The 26,899-nt window shown below is 57.6% G+C and overlaps 1 protein-coding gene across 33 annotated transcripts in view; it reads left to right on the top strand.

The window, feature by feature from the left end:
- The window catches only part of ADGRB2 (adhesion G protein-coupled receptor B2), a 29,534-nt gene extending 3,758 nt beyond the window's left edge, over positions 1-25,776 (top strand). The window contains exons 2-30 of one of the 33 annotated variants that reach the window (XM_035308534.3): positions 8,209-8,292; positions 8,581-8,745; positions 9,932-10,096; positions 10,713-10,877; positions 10,961-11,128; positions 11,205-11,306; positions 11,449-11,555; positions 12,403-12,597; positions 12,769-12,837; positions 12,913-13,021; positions 13,316-13,643; positions 14,016-14,121; positions 14,309-14,352; positions 14,616-14,742; positions 15,174-15,277; positions 15,390-15,492; positions 16,186-16,336; positions 16,519-16,588; positions 17,017-17,083; positions 17,246-17,331; positions 17,629-17,727; positions 19,762-19,933; positions 20,294-20,389; positions 20,737-20,776; positions 21,473-22,092; positions 24,260-24,295; positions 24,616-24,711; positions 24,812-24,868; positions 25,287-25,776. In XM_035308534.3, coding sequence (XP_035164425.2) covers positions 8,209-8,292; positions 8,581-8,745; positions 9,932-10,096; positions 10,713-10,877; positions 10,961-11,128; positions 11,205-11,306; positions 11,449-11,555; positions 12,403-12,597; positions 12,769-12,837; positions 12,913-13,021; positions 13,316-13,643; positions 14,016-14,121; positions 14,309-14,352; positions 14,616-14,742; positions 15,174-15,277; positions 15,390-15,492; positions 16,186-16,336; positions 16,519-16,588; positions 17,017-17,083; positions 17,246-17,331; positions 17,629-17,727; positions 19,762-19,933; positions 20,294-20,389; positions 20,737-20,776; positions 21,473-22,092; positions 24,260-24,295; positions 24,616-24,711; positions 24,812-24,868; positions 25,287-25,472 — 3,917 coding nt within the window. In that variant the 3' untranslated portion in view covers positions 25,473-25,776. Of the gene's footprint in view, positions 1-8,160; positions 8,293-8,580; positions 8,746-9,931; positions 10,097-10,712; positions 10,878-10,960; positions 11,129-11,204; positions 11,307-11,448; positions 11,556-12,402; positions 12,598-12,768; positions 12,838-12,912; positions 13,022-13,315; positions 13,644-14,015; positions 14,122-14,308; positions 14,353-14,615; positions 14,743-15,173; positions 15,278-15,389; positions 15,493-16,185; positions 16,337-16,518; positions 16,589-17,016; positions 17,084-17,245; positions 17,332-17,628; positions 17,728-19,761; positions 19,934-20,293; positions 20,390-20,736; positions 20,777-21,472; positions 22,093-24,259; positions 24,296-24,612; positions 24,712-24,811; positions 24,869-25,286 lie in introns of all 33 variants that reach the window. The other 32 variants (XM_035308533.3, XM_035308532.3, XM_035308526.3 and 29 more) reach the window with 32 other exon arrangements.
- Positions 25,777-26,899: the final 1,123 nt, after the last annotated feature.

The following is a 26,899-nucleotide window of genomic DNA, read 5'->3' as shown; positions in this document are numbered from 1 at the left end:
CCTTGGCCACAATCCCTCCCTCCCCTATGGGCACTGGCACTGCTTGCTGCAGGTTCACCCTTCCCATCATCAGGCTCCATCCTTGAGGTATGGCCTCAAGGTGAACATGGGGTCTCCCGGGAGGCAAGAGTGGGCTGAGACCCCCCACCCTGCCACTGCTTCTCTGTGACTTGGGCACGGTGCTGCCCATCTTGGGGCCTTAGAACTCCCAGTTCTCTGTGTGTCACTCCCTGATCTCGACCCCAGCAAATCCCCAGTGCTACCCAAACTCCTCAGCCTGGCGTTCAAGCCCCACCTGGGAACCAGCTACCACCTGCTTTTCAGCCTTCTCTCGAATTCTCCCGTACCTTTTCAACGGAGACTCCTCCCTGGAATGCTCTTTGCCCTTGGTTATCCAGAACTCCTGCATCCTTCTAAGCACCACCTAAGCCCTGTCCCCTCTAGGAAGTTGCCTCTGATTTGCCCAGCCCAGTTCTAAGATTGGCATTTCCCTCCTAGCACTCAGACCCTGTTGCTCTCTTTTGGCCATCCTAGTCTGGCAGCAGGAAGTAGGGGTCTTCCCTGCCTGTTGGGGGCTCAGAGAGTGAGGAGGCAGGGTGGGGGCAGGGAAACCCAGCACACTTGGTGCTGTTTCCTGGCAGGTCCTTCTAGCCCAGATCTGTGCTGGTGGAGCTCTGTGTGCTCTATCATGGGGTGGGAAGTGGGGCCCAGACGTCCCCACACATCCCAGCCAGGACTGAGTTCCAGCCAATCCCTCACACACATCTTCATATCTTTATCAGCGTGGAGTTTGTGCCAGGCCTGGGGCTGGCTCTGAGAGGAGAGGTGAGCTAGGCACACTGTCTGCCTGCTGTTGTGAGAGAGGGCACTCACTAGGACAGTGGTAGTCAAGGCCACAGAGTGAAGTTGCTCAGTCCGGGTTCAGTTCCAGACCTTACCACTGACTTGCTGAGTGACTGTTTATAAGTCCCTTCGCCCCCATTTCATAACCTGTAAAACGGGGGTGGTGACAGCTATTCCACGGGGCTGGGGGGAGCGTTCAGTGAGAGGATGAGGGTAGGTGCTCAGCGCCTGGCACATGGTAGATTCCTAACAAATCGTAGCTGGGTCATCATAATTTAGTGTAAAAGGTACCATTGTGCCAGTGTCAGATGTGAAAGGAGGAAGAGTAAGGGGTTAAGCCAGAGGGCAGGGGTGGTCTAAAGAAGGCGATCTGGAGTTGGGCTTTAAGGAATGAATAGAAATTCACTAGTCTGTGAAATTTCTCTTTCAATTGTATCATTTTTAAAATTTAATATATTAAAAATAAGTTTCATATCCTACATGGAAAGAGTGTCATTTATCTGAAATAGAAGATAACCAAAGAAACAACCACAGTGAAAACAAAGCGCCGTTATTAACTTCTAGCTAGATGCTTTTCCTACTCTCCATTTGTTAGAGAAATTAGCTCACGTTGGGGATATGTTAAAGTCCAGGACTGCACAGCCTTTATCTCTCATGCAGTTGGAAGGATGAAAATGACCGTGTAATTTATCATCGAAACTGTGACATTTCTGAGGTTATGAAGGGGAAGAGGTGGGTACCATCAATTATATCAGGACAACAGGCACAAACCAGACTATCCCACACAAACAGATTGAGAGACCTGGGGAGAGCCTGACTTCCTCAGTCCAGGATCCAGTGTTATTTAATGGTACGTTTGTGAGCTGCCCCAAGTCATCTTCCGACCCATGCTTTGGGGAAGCTATCAGGAGGAAGGGCTTTCGAGGTAGAGGAAACAGCCTGTGCAAGGGCGTGGAGGTGTGAACCACGCTGGGTGTAGGAGCTATAAAGAGACTAGAGCTGCTGGATGGTAGCCCTAGTGGAGGGAGATGGGGCCAGGGTTTTGACTGCCGTCCCAGGACACTGGGGCCTCATCTTCTTGGCCAAGGGCTTTATGGCAGCAAAAACTGGGCATTGTGGGGGAAGCAGCCTGAGTCAGACACGATCTCTGCTCTCGAGGAGCTTCTGGTCACATGGGGGAGGTGGCAGAGACCCAGTTATCTGTGGTGGTGTGGTGGGAGGCTGGGTAGATAGGTAGGCAGCTTGGGGAGGAAGAATTATTGGAGGGGGTCATCTAGCATTCTGGCTGGGTACATGATCTCATAGGGTACCCAGTTTCATTGAACTGCAGGGGTAGAGCCTGTGCCTTTCAAAAGCCACCTCTTTCCCCCTCTGCACCCCTGTGATTCTGATACACTGTGGGGTACAAGAAGCACTGCTGGGGACGGGGTGCTATGGAGGGTCATGATAGAGCATGTGTAAAGGGGATCAGTTGGCATCTGCTCTGGGACCAGCCTCAGGGAGGAAGCAGGGAGCCAGGGGAAGGGAGGACTGCTTTGTAAATCACAGCGTTCTCTTCCTGTGGAAGTGATATTTATTGTGGTTATTTTTAACACATTCATACCATAGTAGGCTGAGGGCACAGGACTGCATGGAGTTTGGGGGGGCGGGGTCTGTGGAGCACAGCATAGCAGGTATGTGCAAGTGGCAAAGAGCCTGTGCTCACCCCGCCTGCTGGCACCAGGGGTGAGGCAAGAGGGTCCTCTGTGTGGCTAGGGTGGAGGAACTCCCAGCAATATCTGGCCTCTTGTTTGCTGAATGTCTGTCTTTTCAGAAGTTAGGCCCTGTGGGCAAGAGTGACACAGGAGACTGAGACCCTTCCTCAGGGTCCACAGGAGGGATGAGCCCAGGATTCTCACAGCTATAGAAGAAGGTGGCCTGAGGACTAGGCCACAGAAAAGGGTACCGGCATATCCAAACTCCTGTATTTTCAGCCTAGGAAGGCTTCCTGGAGGAGGTGGCAACTGACATGTATATGATTTTGGCAGACCGCAATAGAGAGAAGGGTATTTCAAGGGCAGGGAATCACGTTAGCAGATGTGTGGAGGGAGGAAAGCATTTGTACAATTCTAGGGATAATGAAAAGGGGTGACATCGCCTTTTCCTTCTTTCTCTTTTCTTTTTCTTTGTCATTCTTTTTCTGAGACAGGGCCTCCTCTGTCTCCCAGGCTGGAGTGCACAATCATTGCTTACTGCAGTCTCGAACTCCTGGCCTTAAGCATTCCTCCCATCTCAGGTTTCCAAGTAGCTGGGACTACAGGCACACGCCATCAAGCCCAGCTACTTTTTTTTTTTTTTTTTTTTTTTTTTGAGACAGGGTTTCACCATGTTTCCCAGGCTGGTCTTGAATTTCTGGGCTCAAATGATCTGCCCTCCTCCACCTCCCAAAGTGCTGAGATTGCAGGCGTGAGCCACCGTGTTCAGCTGACATCTCCTTTTCATTGAGAGCCAATTGTGCTCCAGGCAGTCCACACCTCTGCTTTCACCGAATTCTCACAATGAACCTGTGTGGTAGGAAGTGTCCTCCTTACTTTCAGTTGAAGAATCTGAAGCTCAGAGAGGTGAGATGCCTTGGCCAAGGCTACACAGCAAGACGGTGACAGAGCTGAGAATCAAACCTACATGTGTCTGGCTCCAGTATCTGCCCTTCCCACGGGTCCATATGGCCTTGCAGTGTGCTTGGCTGTCCAGTGGGGTGACGGAAACAGGATTGGACAAGCCAACAGGGGCTGGAGCATGTGAGGCTCAGAGTTTCACACTCTGGCTGTGGCAGTGGGGAAGCCACTGAAGATTTCCTCAGCTGGGGAGTGGTGTGGCTGGAGCTGGGATCCCTGAGGCTCACTTTGGAGGTTACACAGAGGAGAGTGCAAAGGAGCAATTAGACAGTAGCATGGGAACAGGATAAGAGAGACAAGTACTAGGGGCTTAGCTGGAGGTGGAGGTGACTCAGGGTCCCATGCAAATCAGGGAAGGTGTCTCCAAGGAAGTCCAAGTTGAGTGGCATTTTGTCAGAGCCAGTGCAGCACAGTGGAAGGAGCAGGGCCTCTGGAGTCAGGCAGGTCTGGGTTCAAACCCACCTTAGCCTCTCTCCAATGTGAGACCTTGGAGCCTCCTTTTCATTAGGAAAATGGAACTATCCCTGAGGAGGATGAAATGAGGTGGTGCTGAGTGCAGTGACTGGCCCGTAGGAGTTGTTTAGTAAACATTGCCTTCTTCAGAACGGAACAGTTATGAGGTCATTAGGTGGTCGAGTGGGGAGGTGTCTCTCAGGCAGCACATCTGTCTGTGCCCACGACTGGCAGCCTGATGGGGAAAGCTGAGAGACTGCAGAACTGCAGGCCTCAAGGCGCTTGGCCCACAGGCTGCTGGGCTCACTGGGTGGAACACTCAGGAGTGCTTGGGGTACTCACATCCCTTCTGGGGGCCCCTCCTTGTCCTCTTGGACCCTGCCTGGCTCACTTCCTCTTGGCTTGCTCTGTTCTGGGCTCAGGGCTGGCTGGGGCCCGCACATGGTGTGTGCTGACTGTTTCAGTAAATGACGCCTCTGCTCTTATCTGTCTTCTTCCCCCTCCAGGGAGAACCAGCCTTCCCATGTGTGGGAATAAATTGCTGGCCTCTCTTCTGAGTTGGGTGGGTGGAAATGGAGGGGTGGGCTGGCAGTGTAGGGCTGTGTGGTCTTGGGCTTGTTCCTTCCCCTCTCTGGCCCAGTTCAGGAGGCTGGAAAAGGAATCCAAAAGCTGGACCTCGGACATGTTCTAATTTTCAAATAGGGTGCATTCTGGAAACCACTGACCCCAACCCATTCCCCGCTTGCCCTGCCCCTCCTGTTACATTGTGGGGCTGGCCAGTGGATGGTCCGTGAGAGGTTAGAAGAGGAGCAGGGACCACAGGAAGCAGTGTGAGTCCCCAGCGCAGGTCAGGCTGGTCTCTCACATGTCCTTGTTTGGTGGGCACTGGATACTAGGCTGATAGATGCCCCAGACATGGCGATGGGCAGGAAGCCCACAGAGGAGCTGGATGGGAGGACTGAGGGCTGAGAGCTGCATCTACACCTCCAAAATGTTTGTGAAGAAACGAGGGGTCAGGCCTGAGGACCCAGAAGTCCTGTCTTTGAGCCTGTCTTAGCAGTCCCTTCCATGTAGGCTGGTGTATCAAATCCGAATGCTGGCACTGTGGGTCGGAGCTGATACCTTGAACTGGGAGTCAAGATTACAAATGACCATTCCCCATAACCCCCATTGTGGGGGAATCTGAGAACAATGTATTCATTGGTGCTTATTTCTTGGTATTTCACTGGACTGAGTTTTATGCTGGCATTCCCTGGGCGTCAGGGAGAGGACTCACCTACAGCCTTCCCTCAAAGGGCTCATGGTAGGAAATGGAGGGTATTTCTGACAGTCAGGAGATGGACCCATGTGTGATAAAGGGGCACATAGAAGAAGGGGTGGCCAACTCCACCTGGGTAGTTGACAATATGGACGTCTCCATAGATGAGAGGTAATTCGAGGTGGGTTTTGAAGGTCAAGTAGGAGTTTTCTAGGCAAAGAGGGTGGGAGAACAAGCAGGTAGAGGTTTGGGAGGAGATTATGGGCCTGTTTCAAGAGTTTAATGGTCAGGAGAGATGCTCAGGAAGCAGGAGGATATCCAGGAGGGGAGCACAGGAAGGGCAAGGCCCGGGTATGATGATTTGGGAGCACTGGTTCAGAGAGGGTTAATTAAGCCTGGGGGTATCACGTGCAGTGAAAACAGGACAAAGCATGGACTTCTGATATGGGAAACAGCAGGAAAATAGACCACTCAAGGAGATGGGGACAGAGTAGCCAGAGAGGTAGGAAACCAGGAGAGTGCTTCAAGGCAGGACGAGTCAACAGGACCAAATGCTGCTGAGGGGTCAGGCAAGACCAGGCCTGCAACGTGTCCACAGGATTTAGCAACAAGGAGGGTGCTGATGACTTTATCAAGAACACATTCAGCAGAGAGATGTGGGCAGAAGCCAGACTGCAGTGGATTAACAGGGGAGGTGACATTTGAGCCAGGCAGTGAGTGTCAGGTGCAAAACCAGAGTGCCGGCCGCAGACTGCTCACTGATGGAGGAGGGGAGTGGAGGGTCAGAGGAGGGCCTCTCTGAGCATGGAGCAGGCCTGGGTGCCTTCCTGGGACCCAGGAGAATGCTGGGTCCCAGGAGGTGCCTTCCTGGGACAGTGGAGAATGCTGATGGGATGCTGATGAGGCGGAATTATGGGTGGAGCCCTCCCCAATAAGGTAGGAGGAAGGGGAAGCAGGCCCAGACCTCTGGTCTGGCCTTTGTGAGGAGAAGGGCTGCAAGGAAGTTGGTAGTTGGAGAGGCTGGGCAAAAAGCTGGGGGGCTCCCATGTCTAGGTCATCACTGAGAATGGGCAGAGATGGGCTTGAGGAGAGAGGACGGGGTGCAGTATGGCCACAGCAGGAGAATGAGGAAGGAACAGAGCTGAGAAGGGCCACTGAGAAGCCCCCGGGCTCCTGGCGGATGTGGAGCCCCTGAAGCTGTCATGGTGCCAGTTGGCACAGCCGTAGATTTCTTCAGCGGCCTGGGGGTGAGCATGGAGAGGGTAGCTTGTCACAAGGCACCAGGGCTGGGGATGGCTGAGCGGGCGTGACGGAAGGGCTGGGGGAGGGGATCAAGGAGCTGGCAGGCCTGGCCTTGCCACCTCCTCTGTGGTCCCGAGAGAGGCAGGGCCCAAATAGAATCGCAGATGCGATTCACAGGGAGTAGGCTCAGGGCTGAGGGGTGGCACGTGAGGGGCTGGAAGGAGTGGAGGCTGTGAAGAGAGGGGAGATGATAAAAATAAATGAGAGCCACTGTCTTATGAGCACTTGCCGTGTGCCAGGCATGGTGCTGAGAGCTTCAGGGCCTTCCTGGCAGGGGGTCCTCATGCGAGTCCTGGGGGTGGAGCATAATGAATGTTGTTTTCCAGAGGATAAAGCAAGGTCAGAGAGGTGAAGAGACGTGCCCAAGGTCATGCAGCTGGTCAGTGTCCACACCCCATTTGGGGATCCAGGGTTAACTCACTCCAAAGCTCTCCTGGGAGTCCAGGTTTTCAGGGACCAGGTGGATCAGGCCCTGAGGCTGGTGGCTTACGTGGAGGGAAAGGCCCCGGAGTAGATGAGACCAAAGAGGCTGGGCTGGGTGGCAGTTTGGAGCCCCCAGGCAGCAGGTTTGTTCAGGGTGGTAGCTCCTGGAGCTTGGTGAAAAAGAGCTGCAGAACCTGGGCTGGGCAGCAGGGGGCAGGAAGAGGCAGCCCTGGTGGGTCCCTTCACACTCAGAGCACCCGTCCCGTGCTGCCAGCTTTTAGAAACAGGAAGGAGCCTGGAGATGGGGGAGAGGAGCACCTAATAGTCTGGGGACAGCATGGGGTGAGCCCATCCTCAAAGGGTCTTCCAGTCCCACCTGCTCATGCAGAGGCTGCTGGGCCTTTTCCTTCTGTGCCTATGTCTCCCCCTCCCTGATGCCCTATTGTGGGAGAGGAGCCTGATGAGCTCATGTCTGTGCAGGAGGGTCAGGCTTTGGAGGATGGAAGCCTCCAGGGCTTGTAGCGCTTCCAAGGCCTAGACTAGTCACACAAGTCAGGGCAGCTGAGGGCCTGGTGAGGCCAGGGTCAAGGTAGCCCGGCCTCCTCGAGCACCTGGGCTCTCTTGGCCTCGGGGCCAGTGGAAGAAAGGTCTGTTGGATGTGGGCACCTGCCTTAGGCCCCTTGAGTCTCAGAGGAGTGGCATTCTGACCTGGGCCTCCAGGACAGTCCAGTGCTGCTTGGGGAGCACGAATCTTCAGAGATAGGCTTGGGGCCAGAACTGCAGTGGCTCAGCTTGGATGTTTTTTCAGCCCCTAGGAGTCAGTCCAGTGAAGGAGCAAACACAGCTGTGTGCTCTTGGACATGGCACTTGCCTTGTCTTGCCCTCAGTTTCCTCATCTGTAAACAGATGATGGTCTTTCTTTCCAGCAAGAGGACTAAAGGAGAACGGTATGGGCCAGACTTGGCACAGAAGCGTTCCCAGAGCTCTTTCATCTGGGTGGCCACTCCTCTCCAATCTCCCCCCATCTGGCTGAGACAAGAGGTGGGAAGGATGGCTGTGAGGCTGTGGGCTCCTCCTGTGTAGCCTTCTGAGCCTCAGTTTCCTTGTCTGTGAAATAGTGGTGGTGGGGATGGGGCAGGATGTGATCCTGAGAGAGCATCAGGCAGTTGGTTCCAGGCCCTCAGGCCGAGGGCAAGCAAGGCTGACCTCTCTGTGCCACTGTGGTAGGACTGAGCTGGCCTTTGCTGAGCCCCTGCTGCCACCTCCGTGTTCCAGGTGAGGAGCCGGAAGAGGAACCGAAGGTGAAAACCCAGTGGCCGAGGTCTGCAGATGAGCCTGGGCTATACATGGCACAGACAGGTAACTCGGGCCCGCCTCCCTTCCTCTGTGGCGGGGGCCCGACTGTGTGTGTCTGGTGGTGTATGCGCTTGGTGTGTGCCTGTCTGTCTCTGTCCTGGTGCTCAGTCTCGTTTGTGCCACATGAAGCTTGTGGGAAGGGCTGGGTGGCCTCCTGAAGAGCCTGTTATTTGGGGTCAGGGTAGGAGGGTCCCTCTGATGCCTGCCCACCTTGCTGCTGCTCCCCCTACCCCTATGAGACTGAGTACTTGGGAGGTGCCCCCTGCCGCCGACGCTGTCCCTCTCTCGTAGGCGACCCGGCGGCTGAGGAGTGGTCCCCGTGGAGCGTGTGTTCCCTGACGTGTGGGCAGGGTCTGCAGGTTCGGACCCGCTCCTGCGTGTCCTCCCCCTATGGGACCCTGTGCAGCGGGCCCCTGCGGGAGACCCGGCCCTGCAACAATTCAGCCACCTGCCCAGGTAGGCCCATCCTCCTCCCCACCCCATCTGCCTGCAGGGTTAGGTCCTGCCTGGAACTTGGGCAGATTAATTTCCAAAATGGTGGGTTGCCTCCTCCTTTCATTCAACAAATGTGGCTGTTCCCCATACCATGCCCAACTCTGCATACCACGCCAGCCCAGCCCAGGGCACTGGGGGCACAGATGGATCAGACCAGGGCCCATGCTACTGGGCCCGGTTCTTGGCACATCATTCCCCCAGTGCCTGCGTCCTGGTAACCAAGGCTCATGTTTTTACCCACTCCACTCTGGCCATAGCAGCAGCTCACGCACTTTCCCACCTCCCTACATTTGCTGATTCTTGTCCTATCCTTCCTCCCCTATCTTGGCTATTCAAATTCGGCCTGTCCTTCAAGATCTAAGACAAATGCCACTTCCCTGACCTTCCCCTCCCTCCTTTGGGCTCCCCCTCTCCAGGGAGCCTCCCCTAAGCCTCCATCAGTTGAGTGTGTAGTTGTTAAGGAAATGCATGTGCTTGCTTGAGACAGTAAGGGCAGGGCAGCCTCAGCCAGTCCTGCTCCTTGCTCTCTGAGGGGGTGAAGTGGTGCCTACCATGCTAATGGTGCTGTGGATTTAGAGCAGGGCCTACCTGGGAAGGGCTCTTGGTACCTGTGGGTGTGGCAGGAGCTTGCAAAGGCCTGGGGCAAAGCTGTGTTCCAGTGTGTGAGCTCGATGTGTCGGTGTCCATGTAGAGGTTCATGTTTATTTGTGTGTCTGTGCGCTTGGGGCTGGGAAGGGCACTTGTCTGGCCCTGAGGACTGCTGTGTTGTATTCAGGCTCTGGGTCTTGGGGTGGAGTGGGGAGGGGTGGAATGGTGTAGATCCTGGGTCATTTCCTAAATTTTCCTGTGGCCCCGGGAGAGGAGGACCCCTGGTTCCCCTCCTAGGTTGGTCCTAGCCTCCTTGTCCAGGCGTCCACAGGGGATGTCCTATGTGAATTGAGACCAGAAGCCTGTGTCTTGCACATCCCTTCAAAGGGCGGTGCCTTGGTGGGGCCCTGGGAGATCTTCTGGGCAACAAACCCGGGACAGAGCCAATGAGGAGCGGCCGCAGAGCTGCAGAGCTCCTGATTGGTGGGCGGGTGGGCAATGGCCGGTGGCGGGCGGGGCCATGGTGCTGCCCAGCCACCGGCCACGTGCTTCCTTGCAGTGCACGGCGTGTGGGAGGAGTGGGGGTCCTGGAGCCTGTGCTCCCGCAGCTGCGGGCGGGGGTCCCGGAGCCGGATGCGGACCTGCGTGCCCCCCCAGCACGGCGGCAAGGCCTGCGAGGGTCCTGAACTGCAGACTAAGCTCTGCAGTATGGCTGCCTGCCCGGGTCAGTAGCGCCCGTGGGCTTCTATGAGGGCGCTGCCCAGCCTGGTGGGAGGAGGGGTCGGGAGACCTGGGGAGGCAGTCAGGTCCAGTGACCTGCTCCTGGGGGCCCCATAAACTTTGACCAAGCATGAGGAGGGTGGAGAAGTATGCCTGCCTGTGTGTGAGGTGACCCCGTAACCCTGACTTGAGTTGACACCCTGTGACCCCGTCAAAAGGGAGCTGCTCTTTCTCCAAGCCCTGAGCTGCCCTTGCTGGTACTAGCATTTTGGTGCATGGCCAGCTGGACTGTGAGAGGACACAAAGCTGGGCTGAAGTGCTGGCAAAGAGCAGAAGACACCCCTGCAGCCCCTTCCCTTAGCCAGAAGTGAGCTGTGCTTGGTGCTAAGAGGAGAGGTGTCCTGTATTTCTGGAGCTGGTAGCAGGCAGGCAGCATGAGGCAGCACTCCACCTGCTCACTCTAGCCTCCCTCATAACCCCCTCCCCTCCCCACTCCAGTGGGTCTGGCCTGGCTCAAATCTGAATGCCTAGCAGGCTCTAGGTCTCCCTCTGGTGCTCCACACCACCAGCCCTCACACATCCTGCTCAACAGCCACCCCTGCTTGTGTCTCCCCATGCAGTGGAAGGCCAGTGGCTAGAATGGGGTCCCTGGGGCCCATGCTCCACGTCCTGTGCCAATGGGACCCAGCAGCGCAGCCGGAAGTGCAGTGTGGCGGGCCCAGCTTGGGCTACATGCACGGGTGCCCTGACTGACACCCGAGAGTGCAGCAACCTTGAGTGCCCAGGTGAGTGCTTGGCACAGCAGTGGCAGGTGGCAGCTCTGGCCCTGGGGGCACCTGGGGCCACTCATGCCTCCCCTCTCCCACAGCCACTGATGGCAAGTGGGGGCCATGGAATGCATGGAGCCTGTGCTCTAAGACGTGTGACACAGGCTGGCAGCGCCGCTTCCGCATGTGCCAGGCCACGGGCACACAGGGCTACCCCTGTGAGGGCACCGGAGAGGAGGTGAAGCCTTGTAGTGAGAAGAGGTGTCCAGGTACTTCCCTAATGACCCTGGGGGGCTGGGGGACCCCCTGTACGGGCCCAACTGAGCCTTACCCCTGCACCCACAGCCTTCCATGAGATGTGCAGGGATGAGTACGTGATGCTGATGACATGGAAGAAGGCGGCTGCTGGCGAGATCATCTACAACAAGTGTCCCCCGAATGCCTCAGGTAAGGGGCAGGTGGCCTTCCCCACCACCCCCACCCCTGCCATTCTCACTGCCCCCTTCTGCACCCCCAGCCTCTCTGAGGTGTGGAGGAGTGTGGGTGAGAGCTCGGCCTGCATGTCCAGCCCTGTCCTATCGCCCTGCAGGGTCTGCCAGCCGCCGCTGTCTCCTCAGTGCCCAAGGCGTGGCGTACTGGGGGCTGCCCAGCTTTGCTCGCTGCATCTCCCACGAGTATCGATACCTGTATCTGTCCGTGAGTAGCCCCGCTGGGCTGGGGCACCACAGGATCTGTCTCAGACTCTGCTAGGGGGTGGAGGGAGCGTGATTCTCACTCATTCCCACGTGCCTTGGCATATGCTGTGCCCACTTCTGCTTGGCTGTGCCTCTCCTTGTCTGGCAAACTCCTACTCATACCTCAAGGCCTGACTCCCAAGTGTCTTCTTTTATCCCTGTTACCTACCTCTGTGCTCCTGCAGAATGAGCTCCTCAGTCATAAGGTGCTCATCCAAGTGTCTGTGTGTGCTGCTAGACTGGGGCCTCCTGGAAGGCAGGGGAAAAGTTGAATTTATTTTTGTGTCCCCAGCGCCCAGCCTAGGGCCAGTCATGGGGTAAGAGTAGTGTCAGCAAATGTGTGTACATGTTTGACCGTAACTGGGTATTAATTGTGTGAATGCATTTAGAACTTGTGTTGAGAGAGAGTGAGAGAAAGAGAGAGAGACTATGTGCATGTGCGTGTGTGTGCATGTGTGTGTGTGCACCCACACACATGCTCATTACACTCCAGAATGTACATGACCCCTTTGGGCTGGGGAGGTACCCTGTTCCCATACTGTGCTTCTATCTTTTATATGTACATCTGAGCACCTTTATTCTCTAGGTGTTTCTATTTCTGTCTTTTTTAAAGTACCCTTTGGGATTCTCTCTCTTTATGAGTCTCTTTCTTGGACTCTGTCTCCCCTGTGCACCCCTTTGAGCCTCTCTGACCCTTTCCCCCTTTTTCTCCCCGTGGATGCAAGCAGTGGGTGGACTGGAGTGGGATGGGCCAGGGTCTGGTTCCAGCTCCTGACACTTCAGTGACTGTGGCCCCTCGTCACCTACAGCTTAGGGAGCACCTGGCCAAGGGGCAGCGCATGCTGGCGGGTGAGGGCATGTCGCAGGTGGTACGAAGCCTGCAGGAGCTACTGGCCCGCCGCACCTACTATAGCGGGGACCTGCTCTTCTCTGTGGACATTCTGAGGAATGTCACTGACACCTTTAAGAGGGCCACCTACGTGCCCTCGGCTGATGATGTGCAGGTACCACCTGGGAGGAAGGAGGGTGGAGGGTAGAGAAGGCCCAAACTGAGGGGGGAGGCCAGGCTCCTAGGCAGAGTCTGCAGCAGGGGCGGCAAGTGTGGCTATAGTGAGGGAGCCACCTGTTCCCTGGGGTTAGGACCCCCTGCCACTCATTCATTGCTCTCTCCCCAGCGCTTCTTCCAGGTGGTGAGCTTCATGGTGGACGCGGAAAATAAGGAGAAGTGGGACGATGCTCAGCAGGTGCGGGGCACAGCTACCAGCTTCTCCTACCAGGACCTACCCTGCCTTGCACCTTTACACACTCTCTGTCCCCAGGTGTCCCCTGGCTCTGTGCACCTGCTCCGTGTCGTGGAGGACTTCATTCACCTGGTGGGCGATGCTCTCAAGGCCTTCCAGAGCTCTCTGATTGTCACAGACAACCTGGGTACAAGGAGGCAGTCAGGGGAGGGGGTCCTGAATGTGGCAGAACTCAGGAGGATCTGTCTTCCCTCTACCTAACCCCATATTTGTATCTTTCTCTCCACATTCCATCCTCTCCTTCATCTGTGTTGTCTGTTTCTGTGTACATCTCTGTCTCTTGTGTTTGGACCAACTTCGGTGTCTACATCTACCTTTCCTGGTACGTGTCTCCCCTACATCTGTCTCTTCCCCTGGTCTACCCTGCCACTCTTTGTCTCTGCCCATCTGTCTATCTCTGCCCACCCTCCTCCCACTGCAGTGATCAGCATTCAGCGAGAGCCTGTCTCAGCTGTGTCCAGCGACATCACATTCCCCATGCGGGGCCGCCGGGGCATGAAGGACTGGGTGCGGCACTCAGAGGACCGCCTCTTCCTGCCCAAGGAGGTGCTCAGCCTCTCCTCCCCAGGGAAGCCAGCCACATCTGGGGCAGCAGGCAGCCCCGGCAGGGGGAGGGGCCCAGGAACGGTGCCCCCTGGCCCGGGCCACTCCCACCAGCGCCTCCTCCCAGCGGACCCTGATGAGTCCTCCTACTTTGTGATCGGTGCTGTGCTCTACCGCACCCTTGGCCTCATCCTGCCACCCCCCAGGTGAGTCCTGGGGATGGGTGGATGGGGCTGCTGAGGGTCCAGGAAGGCCCAGGTAAGAACAGGGAGGACTGAGCCAGTGCTGGCTGCAGAGAGATCCATGGCAGCCTCCTGCACCTTCAGGGACCCCTTGCCTGGCTCTGGACACATGTGCTTCTCAGATACATCCATGCCGCTTCCGGAGGCTGGTCTGTCATCCAGAGGGTGATGGACAGAGCTCTAGACCTCACCTGAAGTCCTGGACCCCACTGAGCTAGGACTCCTGGACTTTGGCTCCCTGGAAGCCTCTGGGCCCCCCCATTTAAAGTGGCTTCAGGGTTTCTGACTGGGGTTGGCACCCGCTGGCAGGAACTGACTTCAGTATCTATTCTCCAGGCCCCCACTGGCTGTCACATCCCGGGTGATGACAGTGACTGTGCGGCCCCCTACCCAGCCTCCAGCTGAGCCACTCATCACAGTGGAGCTCTCCTACATCATCAATGTGAGTGGAAGTCCACACAGGAACCCTGGGCGCACCCCAACCTGGGCAGCCAGAGGCCTGTGTCTGCCCCTGACGGTGGACTGAACCTTAGACCTGTGTGGGAGCTGCTGTGGCCCCCACGGCATGGGCAGTGGTCGGGGCTGGTGAGTTTTCCTCCCTAACTGTACTCATGTCTTCTGCTCCCCAGGGCACCACGGATCCCCATTGTGCCAGCTGGGACTACTCCAGAGCGTGAGTTGGGTGGCTCCTCTGGGTGAGGAAGGGAGCAGCTCTAGGGCCCCTTATCAGAAAGGAGTCCCCTGCCTGAAAGGCAAGAGGGATTTTTGGTGCCATCCTAGCCTAAGGGGTCAAGAACCTATCCTGGGAGTCCTTGCTGTTGCCTTGTGCATATGGACCTATGTGGATTTAGCTTGTCCTTGGGCAGTGGCCAGGACAGGGGGCAGGGCCACATAGCTGGCCTGGAGCTCATTCCATCTCTCCCGTCCCTACCCAAGAGATGCCAGCTCAGGAGACTGGGACACTGAGAATTGCCAGACCCTGGAGACCCAGGCAGCTCACACCCGCTGTCAGTGCCAGCACCTGTCCACTTTTGCTGTGCTAGCCCAGCCGCCCAAGGACTTGGTGAGTGGAACGGAGGTGCCTGGGCTGGACAAGAGAGGAGGCCCTGGGCTTCCAGCAGCCATCAGTGATGGTGTTGGCAGGCGCCCGGGTGATCCTGAATGTGCATCCGCAGGTGCGCTTGTGGGAGTGCACTTGGATGTCTGTGCCCCTGGGATTGTGCTCACAGCAATGATACTTGCCTGGGAGTGTGCAGCAGCGGCTGGTTGTGTGTGTATGTGCATGTCTGGTTGTGTGTTGAAGAGTGTGGTGACTGAGTGTAAATATGAGTCCACCTGGATACCCAGGTCTGTTCTGTGCAGCACGAGTACAACAGCAAGAAGGTGTTGCCCTTCTCTCTGTGGGTATGCCAGTCTGTGCTAGATGAGGGGACAGGGGCCCCTGTAGCCACCCTCTCCCAGCAACCCATCTGACCGCCTGCCTGTCTCCCCTAGACCCTGGAGCTGGCGGGCTCCCCCTCGGTCCCGCTTGTGATTGGCTGTGCAGTGTCCTGCATGGCGCTGCTCACGCTGCTCGCCATCTATGCTGCCTTTTGGAGGTAGGCCTGACACCTGCCTCTGGTGGGGGTGGGGTGGGGCGGGAGGTGGCCAGCCACACCAGGTCGGGTGGGGCAGCCAGCGCCTCTGTACCTGCTTGCTGTACCCTGGCAGGTTCATAAAATCTGAACGCTCCATCATCTTGCTGAACTTCTGCCTGTCCATCTTGGCATCCAACATCCTGATCCTCGTGGGCCAGTCCCGTGTGCTGAGCAAGGCAGGTGCAGGCTTCCAGGGCTGCCAGGGGTGTGAGTGGGTGAAGGGGTGGAGAGCATGCCGTGTGTGTGTTTGCTTGTATAGCCCTCGAGGTTGCGTGTGAGCTCCCCATGTTGGGATGAGTGTGTGTGAAATAGTGTGTGAGACCATATGTGAGGACTTGGAGAGGAGGTGTGTACTGGAATGAAGAACTTCTGTGAACATCAGCAAATGTATATGTGAGCTGAGCACCGGGTGTGTGTTGGGCAGGTGGCATTGGGCCTCCTCATGTCTGTGAGCATGTGGGAGCCTGTTCGAGGCCTCTTTTGCCACCTGCCTGTGGATGACTGGTGCAGACTGTTCCCCATGCCCCCTTGGCCTTCTCTGCACAGCGCCAACACTGTGCATGCCAGGCATGGGCCCTGCCCGGCTGTGACGTGGCAGGTGCTCACGTCTGTCTCCCTCCCTGCCAGCCCCGTCTATGTGTGGGCGGCCTGCCCACCCGCCTCCCTGGATGCCGAGTGCTGTGTGTGTCACCAGGCCCATGTCGTGCTGTGTGTGGGTGCAGGAAGGCGGGGGTGCCTGGCAGGGCTCTGTGGGGGGCGGGGCTCAGGTGGGCAGCCATGGCAGCGCCCAGCAGCGGGCGTGGGAAGCCTGGCACCTCCTGCCCTGGCGGCTGCTCAGGGCCACTCCCTCCCATTCCCTCTCCCTGCAGGGCGTGTGCACCATGACGGCTGCCTTCCTGCACTTCTTCTTTCTCTCCTCCTTTTGCTGGGTGCTTACCGAGGCCTGGCAGTCCTACCTGGCTGTCATTGGGCGGATGCGCACCCGCCTCGTTCGCAAGCGCTTCCTCTGCCTAGGCTGGGGTGAGCAGGGCCAGTGCTGGACTCTGCTGCTGGGCCTTGGTGGGCAGGGGCAGCAAGAGAGGTTCAGCTTTGGCCCTGGCCCAGCTCTCTGGGCACAGGGGTCAGCTGGGCTGGGAGTCTGGGAGAACGAGGGGGCCCTGAAGACCCACAGCTATCTCACTCTGGTGCCCCCACTCCCCCAGGTCTGCCTGCCCTGGTGGTGGCCGTGTCTGTTGGCTTTACCCGAACCAAAGGATACGGTACATCCAGCTAGTACGTGGGCCTCCCGTGGTGGGCAGTAAGGGTTAGTGGATCTGTTAGGGAACTGGACTGGGCAGCTGGCTGAAATCCTGGCCCATGCCTGTTGTGGGTCTTTCAGCAAATTCCTCCCATTTCTGAGCCTCAGTTTCCCTGACTGAGGGAATGTGCTGGGACTGGGTCATCCCTAAGGGACTGTTTAGCTCAGGAGTCAGCCTTGTTTCATGCTCGTGAGAGCACTGTGGGATGAGCCTGATGTTCTGGACCTCTATTGGAGGGGAAACCAAGGCTCATACGGAGCCAGTGGCTCACTCTCACCATCTGGGGCTCAGACTGCACTGGTGATGTTGTGGGCTTGGGAGCCTGGGAGGACTGAGGGATGGTATTTGAGGGTGGGGAGGGAGCCTGCTGGGTGTCTGACACCCTTCTTCTCCCCCACCCAGCTGCTGGCTCTCCCTGGAGGGCGGCCTGCTCTATGCCTTTGTGGGCCCTGCAGCCGTCATTGTCCTGGTACGTGCCCCGTTCAGCATCCTGGAAGGGGCGTGGCCCCAGAGGGTCATCCTGTTTCTCCCTCTACCTCCTCCTTGCACTCCAGCTCCCACGTGGGGATTTCCCTGCCAGGAGGGCACCTGGTGATCCTGTCTCCCCTACTCCACTCCACTGGGCCCCCAGGTGAACATGCTCATCGGAATCATCGTTTTCAACAAGCTCATGGCACGTGATGGCATCTCCGACAAATCCAAGAAGCAGAGGGCCGGGTAAGGGGAGGGCCTCTGAGACTTGGCCTTTCTGGAAATAGTGCAGGGAGGGAGGGACGTGGGTGCTCTCGGAGACTCAGGGCTCGATGATGCAACCGGGGCTCCCCAACCTTGGTGCATCAAGGTTGCAGGCAAGGTGGGCACCCAGAGTGCTCAGCTGCAGCCCCTCACCCACCCTAACCCAGCTCTCTCTCTCTCATCTGCCCTCCCCTCCCACCCTACTCGGGGCTCACTCTGCCCCGTCTCCCGGCTTCCCGTGTGTTTCCCCCCTTCTCCCATGTCTGTGCCGCCCCCGAGGTCGGAGCGGTGCCCCTGGGCCAGCCTGCTCCTCCCCTGCTCAGCGTGTGGAGCGGTCCCCAGCCCCCTGCTCAGCTCAGCCTCGGCCAGGAACGCCATGTTAGTCGTGTCCCCTGCGGGGCGGTGGGGATGGGTGGGGCAAAGGAATTGGGGGGGCAGTGCCCATGGTGGGGGGAGGAGGAGGGATACCACCCCAGTGCCCTGGAAAGCTTGCCCTTTCCTGCCAGCCGCCACACACTCTCAAGGGCTCAGCAAGAGGTGGCCAAGGCAATGAGGAGTGGATGTCTGTGCCTCCCACAGGTGCCCGATTCCTTCGCCCACCCTTGGATCCCACCCCTGCCCCCACTCCCAGCTAATGTTCTATCCTGCACAGCCCCACACCTCCAACCTTCAGAGGCTCAGACAATCTTAAGCCCTTAGAATTTTTGAGCTATAGAACCTTAGAATTAGAATGATAGAATCTTAGAATAAGACAATCAGAAGCTAAGAATGTTAGAATGAGTGAATCATCCAGTCTTATCATCTGTCATAGAATCTGAGACTTAGCATTTCAGAGGCATTGAATCTCACACTCAATTGGAGACAGAGAATCATGGAGGTAGAGAATGATTTCACTGAGACCCCTGCCCAAGCATCTGAGAATCTTAAAATCCCAGCTATGTGGGGGCAAAAGGAATCCACAAGACCTTAGGCTCAACCTCCCACCCAGGGCCGGAAATCCATTCCAGCCTCCCTGACCAGTGAGGTCCAGCTTTATCTTGCACACCTCCAGGGTCAGGGAGCTCAGGGCCTCTGGAGGCAGCTGGCACGGTCACTGTGAAGCTCCCTCTGTCTTGGGCATGCCGTCTGCCTCCCTCACCCCGTCTGCACTAGCCGTTTCAATGCTTGAGCTTTGGAGTCGGTCAAGCTGTGTTTGTATCCCAACTGTGCCTCTCCCTGCCCAGCTGGGCACACTCCAGTTTCCTCATCTGTAAATTGGGATAATAATCCCTGTGCCTGTTAATTGGAGTTGTTTTGATCACTATTTGAAGTAATATATGTAAAGTGTTCAGTGTAGGGCCTAGTGGAGAATTGGTGGTTAATCAGCATAGCTCTTATTACTGTGATTAGACCCTCTCTTGGTCTTGGTTCCACCTCCAGGGGCTTCAGAGCCCACTGTGCCTGCCCCCTGCCAGGCTGAACAGGCCTGAACTGCTCTTCCTAGGGCAGGGCTTGGCCCCCTGCCCATCTTTCTGCCTTGGCCTCCCCCGGCTGTCTCTGTGGAATGGTGCCACCCTCTGCCTTGCCCAGAGCTGTGCCTGACTCTCCCACCGGGGGTGTTTGTGGAAGGAGAGTGGGCTGAGTGTGGCACCTGGCCCAGGAGGGTATGGTGGCCCTGCTGTCCCTCATGTGCTATGGCAGGTGGGGGAGGGGTGGGAATGGTTTGGATGCCAGGCCCCATATGTTTTTGTTCTGCACTCCCCTGGCAGGGAGGCCGGGGAGGTGTAGGTCTGGTCCAGGCCCAGCTCTGATCCTTCTGACCAGGGCTCTGAGCAGTCCCTGGCAACCTGGCACCTTCTCTGTATATGAGGGGAGTTCTGCTTCACTGGTCCCGGCCCCCTATCTTCTCCCTGAGGATTCGTGCTCAGGCGTCCCCTGAGTGTTCTGCCTGTTGACTCTTTCTGACTAGGTGTCGCATGCACTCTCACTGTGGCTATTGTCTCTGTCCCTCTTCCTCTCCCTCTCCCCAGCCTCCCCAGTTAGGCTCTGGGGATGCCACCCAGGCCTGTGTATTTTTAAAACCGCTTCAGGTGATTCTGTGCAAGTTGGGGCTCAAATAGCAACTGCCTCTGTCTACCTTCTCTTCTCTCTCCCTTTGCACTGTCTGTGGCTTGGTCCCACTGCGTCTGCGTGTCCATCCCCACCTTCCTGGTCCCTGCTCTGACCCTGTGGTTCTCTGCTTTCTGTCTCTGTCCTGTTTCTCTGGCTCCAGCTCCTCAGCCCCTCTCTGCTTGGGGACGTTACTGAGGCCCTGGGGTTTGGGGCCTCCCCAGTCTTGGGCAGCTGAAGGGCTCCAGCTGAGTGGAGGCCTAGGTTCAAGCCATCCTGTCCCCTGGAGTGTCACTCTGATGGGCTCTGCCACTGTCCCCTCAGGGCCTCACTCTGGAGCTCCTGCGTGGTGCTGCCCCTGCTGGCGCTCACCTGGATGTCTGCCGTCCTGGCTATGACAGACCGCCGTTCCGTCCTCTTCCAGGCCCTCTTTGCTGTCTTCAACTCTGCGCAGGGCTTTGTCATCACTGCTGTGCACTGCTTCCTGCGCCGAGAGGTGGGGCTGGGCCTCTCCCACCCCTGCGTACCCACCACACTGTGCCGGGCCTCTGGCTTCTCCCCACTGTGCAGACCGGGAGGATTGAGGCCCTGACCAGGGTGCTCCAGGCCCCAGCTGGGCAGCCCTTGGTGTGGAAGCCAATGGCCTGGGGTACCCACCACTGTCCCCTAGCCTTATCCTTGGCCTTCTGGGTCTCCTTCTCCCCTTGCACCCCGCCCAGGCGTCATCACCTTCCCCAAGGCTGGATGTGCTGCCTTCTTTCCACACTTGCTTGGGCATCTGGGTGGGGAAGCACAGCCAGCTGTGGCCGGGGGCCCTGCAGTGGCCTCAGGCCCAGCAGGCGCCTTCTGTCCCCAGGTCCAGGATGTGGTGAAGTGCCAGATGGGCGTGTGCCGGGCTGATGAGAGCGAAGACTCCCCTGACTCGTGTAAGAATGGGCAGCTGCAGATCCTGGTGAGTTAGGGGGCCTGGCCAGGGCCTGGGTGGATTCTGGGCACCCCCACCTGAGTCCTCCTGCCCTAGACCATTTACCTTCCCCATCCATGGCAGGGTTGGGACAGAGATTGGGTTTGATTCACGCTTAGCCACTAACACCTGGATGGCATTGGGCAAGTCCTTCCCCAATTCAGTTTTCCCAGCCATCAGGTGGGGCTGGGGTAGACCTTGCCTGGACTCTGCTGGGCTGTTGGCAGCCCTCAGGCAGGCAGACTGGGCAAAGCTGGCTGGGGAGGGCGAGCCCCCTCCCACCCTGATACATTAATCCTCCCTCTGCCCACCTGCCCCTCCCTCTCCGCCTATAGTCAGACTTTGAAAAGGATGTGGATCTGGCTTGTCAAACAGGTGAGTGTGCAGTGGCAGAGCTGAGAGTGGCCCTGGGGTTGGAGAAGAAGGGGAGGCCCCAGGCCCCATCATGGGAGGCCCTGATGGAGTTCTGGCTGCTGGAGTCAAGCTTCGAAGTTAGACAGCCCTGAGCTGGATGCAAGGCTGCAAATGTCCCTTACTGTATGGGCCTGGGCAAACAACCTGCCTCCCCAAGCCTCCGTTAACATACCTGTAAATGAGAGAATACTGTCCTCCCAGGGCAGGTGGGAAGCTTAGGGGCATGCATGAATTAGGGGACATCACATCCTTAGCAGGACCCCTGGCACAGAATGTTATGTTATTAGATCATTTCCAGATTCTTACCAGAATCTCTTCCCAGTTCTGTCTCTTGGGGAGTTGCTGCCCAGGGAGGTGGGAAGACAAAGCCCTTTGACAGTTCCGGGCTATGGGGTCAAGGTCAGGACCTGCACCAGGACTTTGGGAGCTAGGCCTTGCCTTTGTTTCTTGCCCTGTCTCACTGTGGGGACTTCGGAGCAGTTATCTTCTTAACCCCTCTTGTATGTGAGAGATTACCAACCACCCAGCCATCTCTCCAGGACCCAGTTTCCTTTCCTGTCCTAGTGCAGAGGCTTGGTACCTCCCTGGCCTGGGCAAGGGCACGTGCAGGTTCCTCCTCCTCAGGACTCACCCCCTCCCTCCCACTCCTGCTCCCAGTTCTGTTCAAGGAGGTCAACACTTGCAACCCGTCCACCATCACGGGCACACTATCCCGCCTGTCCCTGGACGAGGATGAGGAGCCCAAGTCCTGCCTCGTGGGCCCTGAGGGCAGCCTCAGCTTCTCACCATTGCCTGGGAATATCCTGGTGCCCATGGCAGCCTCACCAGGGCTGGGGGAGCCGCCGCCCCCTCAGGAGGCCAACCCTGTGTACATGTGTGGGGAGGGCGGCCTACGGCAGCTGGACCTCACATGGCTGCGGCCCACCGAACCGGGCTCTGAGGGGGACTACATGGTGCTGCCCCGGCGGACTTTGAGCCTGCAGCCTGGCAGTGGGGGTGGAGGTGGTGAGGATGCCCCCAGGGCCCGGCCCGAGGGGACCCCCCGGCGGGCTGCCAAGACAGTGGCCCACACTGAAGGCTACCCCAGCTTCCTGTCTGTGGACCACTCGGGCCTGGGGCTGGGCCCTGCCTATGGGTCTCTCCAGAACCCCTATGGAATGACCTTCCAACCGCCACCAACGACACCTAGCGCCCGCCAAGTGCCCGAGCCAGGGGAGCGCAGCCGGACCATGCCCCGCACCGTGCCTGGCTCTACCATGAAGATGGGCTCCCTGGAGGTGAGGGGCTGGAGGGAATTGGGGGAGGGGGAGGTCTGCCTGCTGTGTTTCTGAGACTGTGTGTCAATCACAGGCTGCAGCCAGGAGGGGACAGCCTCAACCTCCCCAGAGTGGCCTCTGTATGAGACTGGGTGCGTGTACACTGCGCATTTCTCCCTCTGTTTCTGTGCATGGTAGCTCCACAGTGTCTGTGGATCGCTCACAGGCTGGGGCTTCATGCACTGGAAGTGCACTTCTCCACTCGTTCACACCTGTTTTAGGGACAACTTTGGGGTGACTGGGTTAGGATGAGTCCTCATTTCAGGAGATTGTGGCTCAGGCAACGTACTGTTTTGTTGGGGAAGCCATATACTAGGGGGTGAGCCTGGGCCTCCGCATCATACAGGTCTGAGTTCCTGTCTGGACTCTGTGATTGACAGCGAGATGAGTGGGCTTCAGTTTTCTCATGTGTGAAGTGGGGATAACATAGCAGTCTCTTGGTAGAGTTGTTTTGAGGACTGAGTGATGTAAAGCATTTATTTTCATGTGGAACAGGTAGAAAGTGCTAGATAATTGGGGATTGCTGCTGTTAGCACCCCTGAAATCAGCTGCAGGCACTGCCCGCAGGCCTGTGGTAACTGCCCCTCTTTTCCTGAGAAAAGTAGACCCCTCCATGACCCTGCCTGTGTGTGTTCTGTGAATGCTCCTCCTTCCCTCTGGCCTCTTCGGGTCTGCTCCCTGCAGAGGATCACTAGGAACAGATGGTAGTGGCCTGCTGTGGAACTCTAGAACATTCTACAGCTCTCTTGGAGGAATGAAGGGGGTGTGGTTAAGGAAAGGGGCAGAAGTCATGGCTTAGCCACAACGGGCTGTTCCTACTTGGTCTCAGAAACCCACTCCTGATCCTCCACACGACCAAAATTAAGTTAGTACCTAGGGGCTCAAAAGTTTAGTTTTTCTCCCAAAATGCTTCTGGAACATTTGGTGCCCGCTCCTGCCACAGATGGCAAAAACGGGAAGGCATAACAAAGACAAAACACGACACCAGCATCGAGAAGGGCACGCTTGGCGTCACGGCGGGTTTTGTTTCGTGGACACCTGCCTGCCGGCCCCTGAGGAGGGCGGACATCAGGCTCTTTGTTTGGGAGGCAGCAGCAAATGCAGCAGCGCTTTGAGGGGTCAAGGATGACATCCATTCTGGCATGGGCAACTGTGATGGGTGGAGGAGCAGGTTTGGGCGGGGAATTACAAGTGTCTTCCATTGGCGTGAGGTGCTTGTACAGTGCCTGTGCAGCATCAGCCAGGGAGAGGTACCCTGTTGCCCCCAGAAGGAGAGATGCGGTTGGGATGGGGAGGATACGTGTGTGTGGTACAGGCAGGAGAAGGTGCCAGGGCAGAGTGTAAGCGCCTAGTGTTAGAGAAGCCAGGGTGAGTGGTGAGGAGAAAGCAGGCAGGTAGAGAGGAGGAAAACCAAGAAAAAGGGTGCCATGGGCCCGTGGTGGCAAGCATGTCCACAGGCCTGGGAGATCCAAATGATGGTCCTAAGTATCAAAGGGCTGGAAGCAATTCCCTTCACCTCCCTGTGTCTCAGTTTCCCCATTTGTAGCCTGGGAAAGTTGGCCTTGGTTTCATGGGTCCCCTGTGCCGACATTTTAAGACTCTCTGGTCTTTCTTGAGCAGCACTGGCTGCGGAACAGCTTACTGGGGCCTTGGAAGTGATCTGGGGCGAGGAGGGCCGAGAGAGGCATGAGGGAGCAGAGAGGTCAGGGAGGCAGAGCCGGGTTTGGCAGGAAAAGGGGCAATATGAGGTCAATGGAAGGGTTCTGAAGGCTTGTGTTTGCAGGGCAAGTGGAAGGCTCCAAGGGAAGGGGTAGCTATGGCTGGCAGAGAGAATGGGACAAGATGGGGACAGTGCAGGGGTGGGCTCTAGGGCACAGAGAATGAGCCTAGGCTCTGATTCCATATGGGCATCTGGCCCTGCCATGTTGGAAGTCTGCACTGTGTGTGTGTGTCTGTGTGTGTTCAGTGAGGCCTGCAAAACTGCCCCATGAAGACCCCCAATTTCTGGGCCTGGGTTGGGGGGAAGGTACAGCGGGCAGACCCCTGGGGTGCCAGGCTTCCTGTTTCTAAAGCCTCCACATGTGGTAAAGAGCTTTTTTCTCCTCCATTGCCTCCTTGTTGCTCCTAGCGAAAGAAACTACGGTATTCAGACCTGGACTTTGAGGTAAGGGCCGTGTGTGTGCTCGGCGGTAGGGCATCTGTCTGTGGTGTCTGTCCCCGGAGGGCCCACTCCTAAAATTAGTCCAAGCTCTGTTGCAGAGCCTGACCCCAGGATCCCAAGCCCGTGGGTTCTGTGGGATCTTCCCATGATTCCCTCCCTGCCCAGGCCCATAGCTCCGACATGAAGATAGAATCAGGTCTTGTCCCAGAGGGGCTGGCAGCAGGGAGGGATGTGGGGGGCCCAGGGTGCTGAGCACCCTGGGCAGGGGGGATCATGGTGCTGCCCCAGGGAGCAACCCTCTGATGCCCTGTGGCCCCTAGAAGGTGATGCACACCCGGAAACGGCATTCGGAACTCTACCACGAGCTCAACCAGAAGTTCCACACTTTTGACCGCTACCGCAGCCAGTCCACGGCCAAGGTGAGGGCTCCTCCCGTGGCTGCCCCTGCCCCAAAGCTCAGGGCCTGACCTGGTGCAGTGGCCCCTGGGGTTGAAGCCTGACCCATGGCCCCCATTGCAGAGGGAGAAGCGGTGGAGTGTGTCCTCGGGTGGGGCGGCCGAGCGGAGCGTGTGCACCGTGAGTCCCCCTGGGCTGGGTGGGGTGAGGTGGGCCTGAGAGACCTGTGCCCTCCCTGCCCTCCTGTCCCTCCTAGGCAACCTCAGCCTGCCTCACCAAGGGCCTCCCATGGCATGGGCAACAGTCTGGGGCCACCCAGGGGGTGGGGAAGGTGCCACAGATGGTGAGCAGGGGTGGAGGTCCTCTAGGATTGGGAGGGAGAGTGGTCAGCAGCAGACATGTCCTGGGGGCCACTGGGAATGGGTCAGGAGCCCTACCCTGGAACCAGGCAGGTCTGTATTTGAGCTCTGCTTTGACACCTGATTGCTCTATAACTTTGGGCATTACTGGCCCTCTCTGGGCCTCCTCAGTTTGTGCTTCTGTACCATGGGTGAGGATACTGGCCCATCTCCACAGGCCCCTCCCGCTCCCTCCACAGGATAAGCCCAGCCCCGGGGAGCGCCCCAGCTTGTCCCAACATCGGCGCCATCAGAGCTGGAGCACCTTCAAATCTATGACACTGGGCTCGCTGCCCCCCAAGCCCCGAGAACGACTGACTTTGCACCGGGCGGCAGCCTGGGAGCCCACAGAACCACCGGATGGTGACTTCCAGACAGAGGTGTGAGTGCCACGCTGGACTGCCCACTGCATATAAATATATATATCTCTCTATTTTCACACTCCACTTTGGAACTACCCAGGAGCCAGCGCCCTCTCCCCTCTCCCGAGGGCTGGGCAGGGAGGCGCCGTGGACTCAGCCAGGCTGGGGGAGCCGTACACGGCTTGGCCTGGGGGCCCAGGGCCCCTCATTGTTTCTCAGAGGCCCCTCAGCCACTGGAACCCCATCTTCAGCCCAGCCTGTCCGTTCCTGTCCCGGGCTGGGGAGGGGGGAGGGGGAACTTTGTTGGGAATAAACTTCACTCTGTGGATTTTGCTGCTGAGCTGTTTTCTTCCCCCAGGTAAAGGCCCAGCTCTGGGACCCCTACTTTGTTCCTGTCTCCTGGGTTCCACTCACTTGGTCTCATCACATGCGACGGGGTCAGGCCAGCCCTGCCTGGGAGGGGGCGGCCTGGGGTCTGAGCCCATCTCTGTCCCTGACTCTGGGTGACCCATCCTTTCCCCATCTGGGCTGGGGTAGCAGATTAGAAATGTGGGAGGGGCCTGTTATGGCTGGACTTGCCTAGTGGCTGTGATGGTCGTGGCTGCCATTCACTGGGGCACAGGGGCCAGACTGCCTGGACTACAGCCAAGATAGAGTTTAGTGATCTCGGTTCCACATCTGTGAAATGGGGATGGCAACAGTGCCCATCTCACAGGTTGTTACGGGAATGAAACATTCCTCTGTGTAAAGTGTTCAGCAGATACCTGGGACAGGATAAGCTCTTGAAGGATTAGCTGTTACCATGTGGCAGCCGGTCTCATGTAGTGCTCTAAGCTAGGAGCTTCACACACGTGTCCCCTGGCCCCTCTCAACAACCCTGTTGGAAGTTTTTAGGTTGCCCATTTTGTGGATAGGAAAATGAGGCCAGAGGTGGGAAGTGCCCTGCTCAAGGCCACAGTCGGAGGCAGAGCTGGGACTTCAAACCCCTGCTTGCTGGAGATCGGGCTTCAGCTCAGCTTCTTGGGACTTGACCACCGCTGCAGGGGAGCCGAAGGTGCTGGGTTGTAGTGGAGATGCAGGTGTTGGGCTGGGCTGGGGCTGGGTTGCAGGAGCCAGGCTAGCTTGGTGCCAGGGGCTGGACGCTCATGCTCAGTTGCATTTGTTACATGCCTGAGTGAGGAGATCCTTATTCAGTTCTCAGGTACCCAGAAAGAGGGGGCACAGGATGACATGTGGAAACATCTTCTGGAGTCAGGCAGCAGCTGGAACGGGGACAGTTAGCAAGGTCACAGATCATTTAGCAATCACCTGGTCATTTAGCAATGTGGGCACTTCGGCCCCTTCCCAGGGGCTTGGAGACACAGACACAGGTCCCTGAACAGCTGAGGGAGGGTTAGGTGCTGCAGCAGCCTGGGTGGGGGTGACAGAAGAAGTGACTGACTGCTGGAGTA

The sequence above is a fragment of the Callithrix jacchus genome, chromosome 7 (assembly GCF_049354715.1).
Source record: "Callithrix jacchus isolate 240 chromosome 7, calJac240_pri, whole genome shotgun sequence".
NCBI classification, from domain to species: domain Eukaryota; kingdom Metazoa; phylum Chordata; class Mammalia; order Primates; family Cebidae; genus Callithrix; species Callithrix jacchus.
This window is presented reverse-complemented; position numbering and strand designations above follow the sequence as displayed.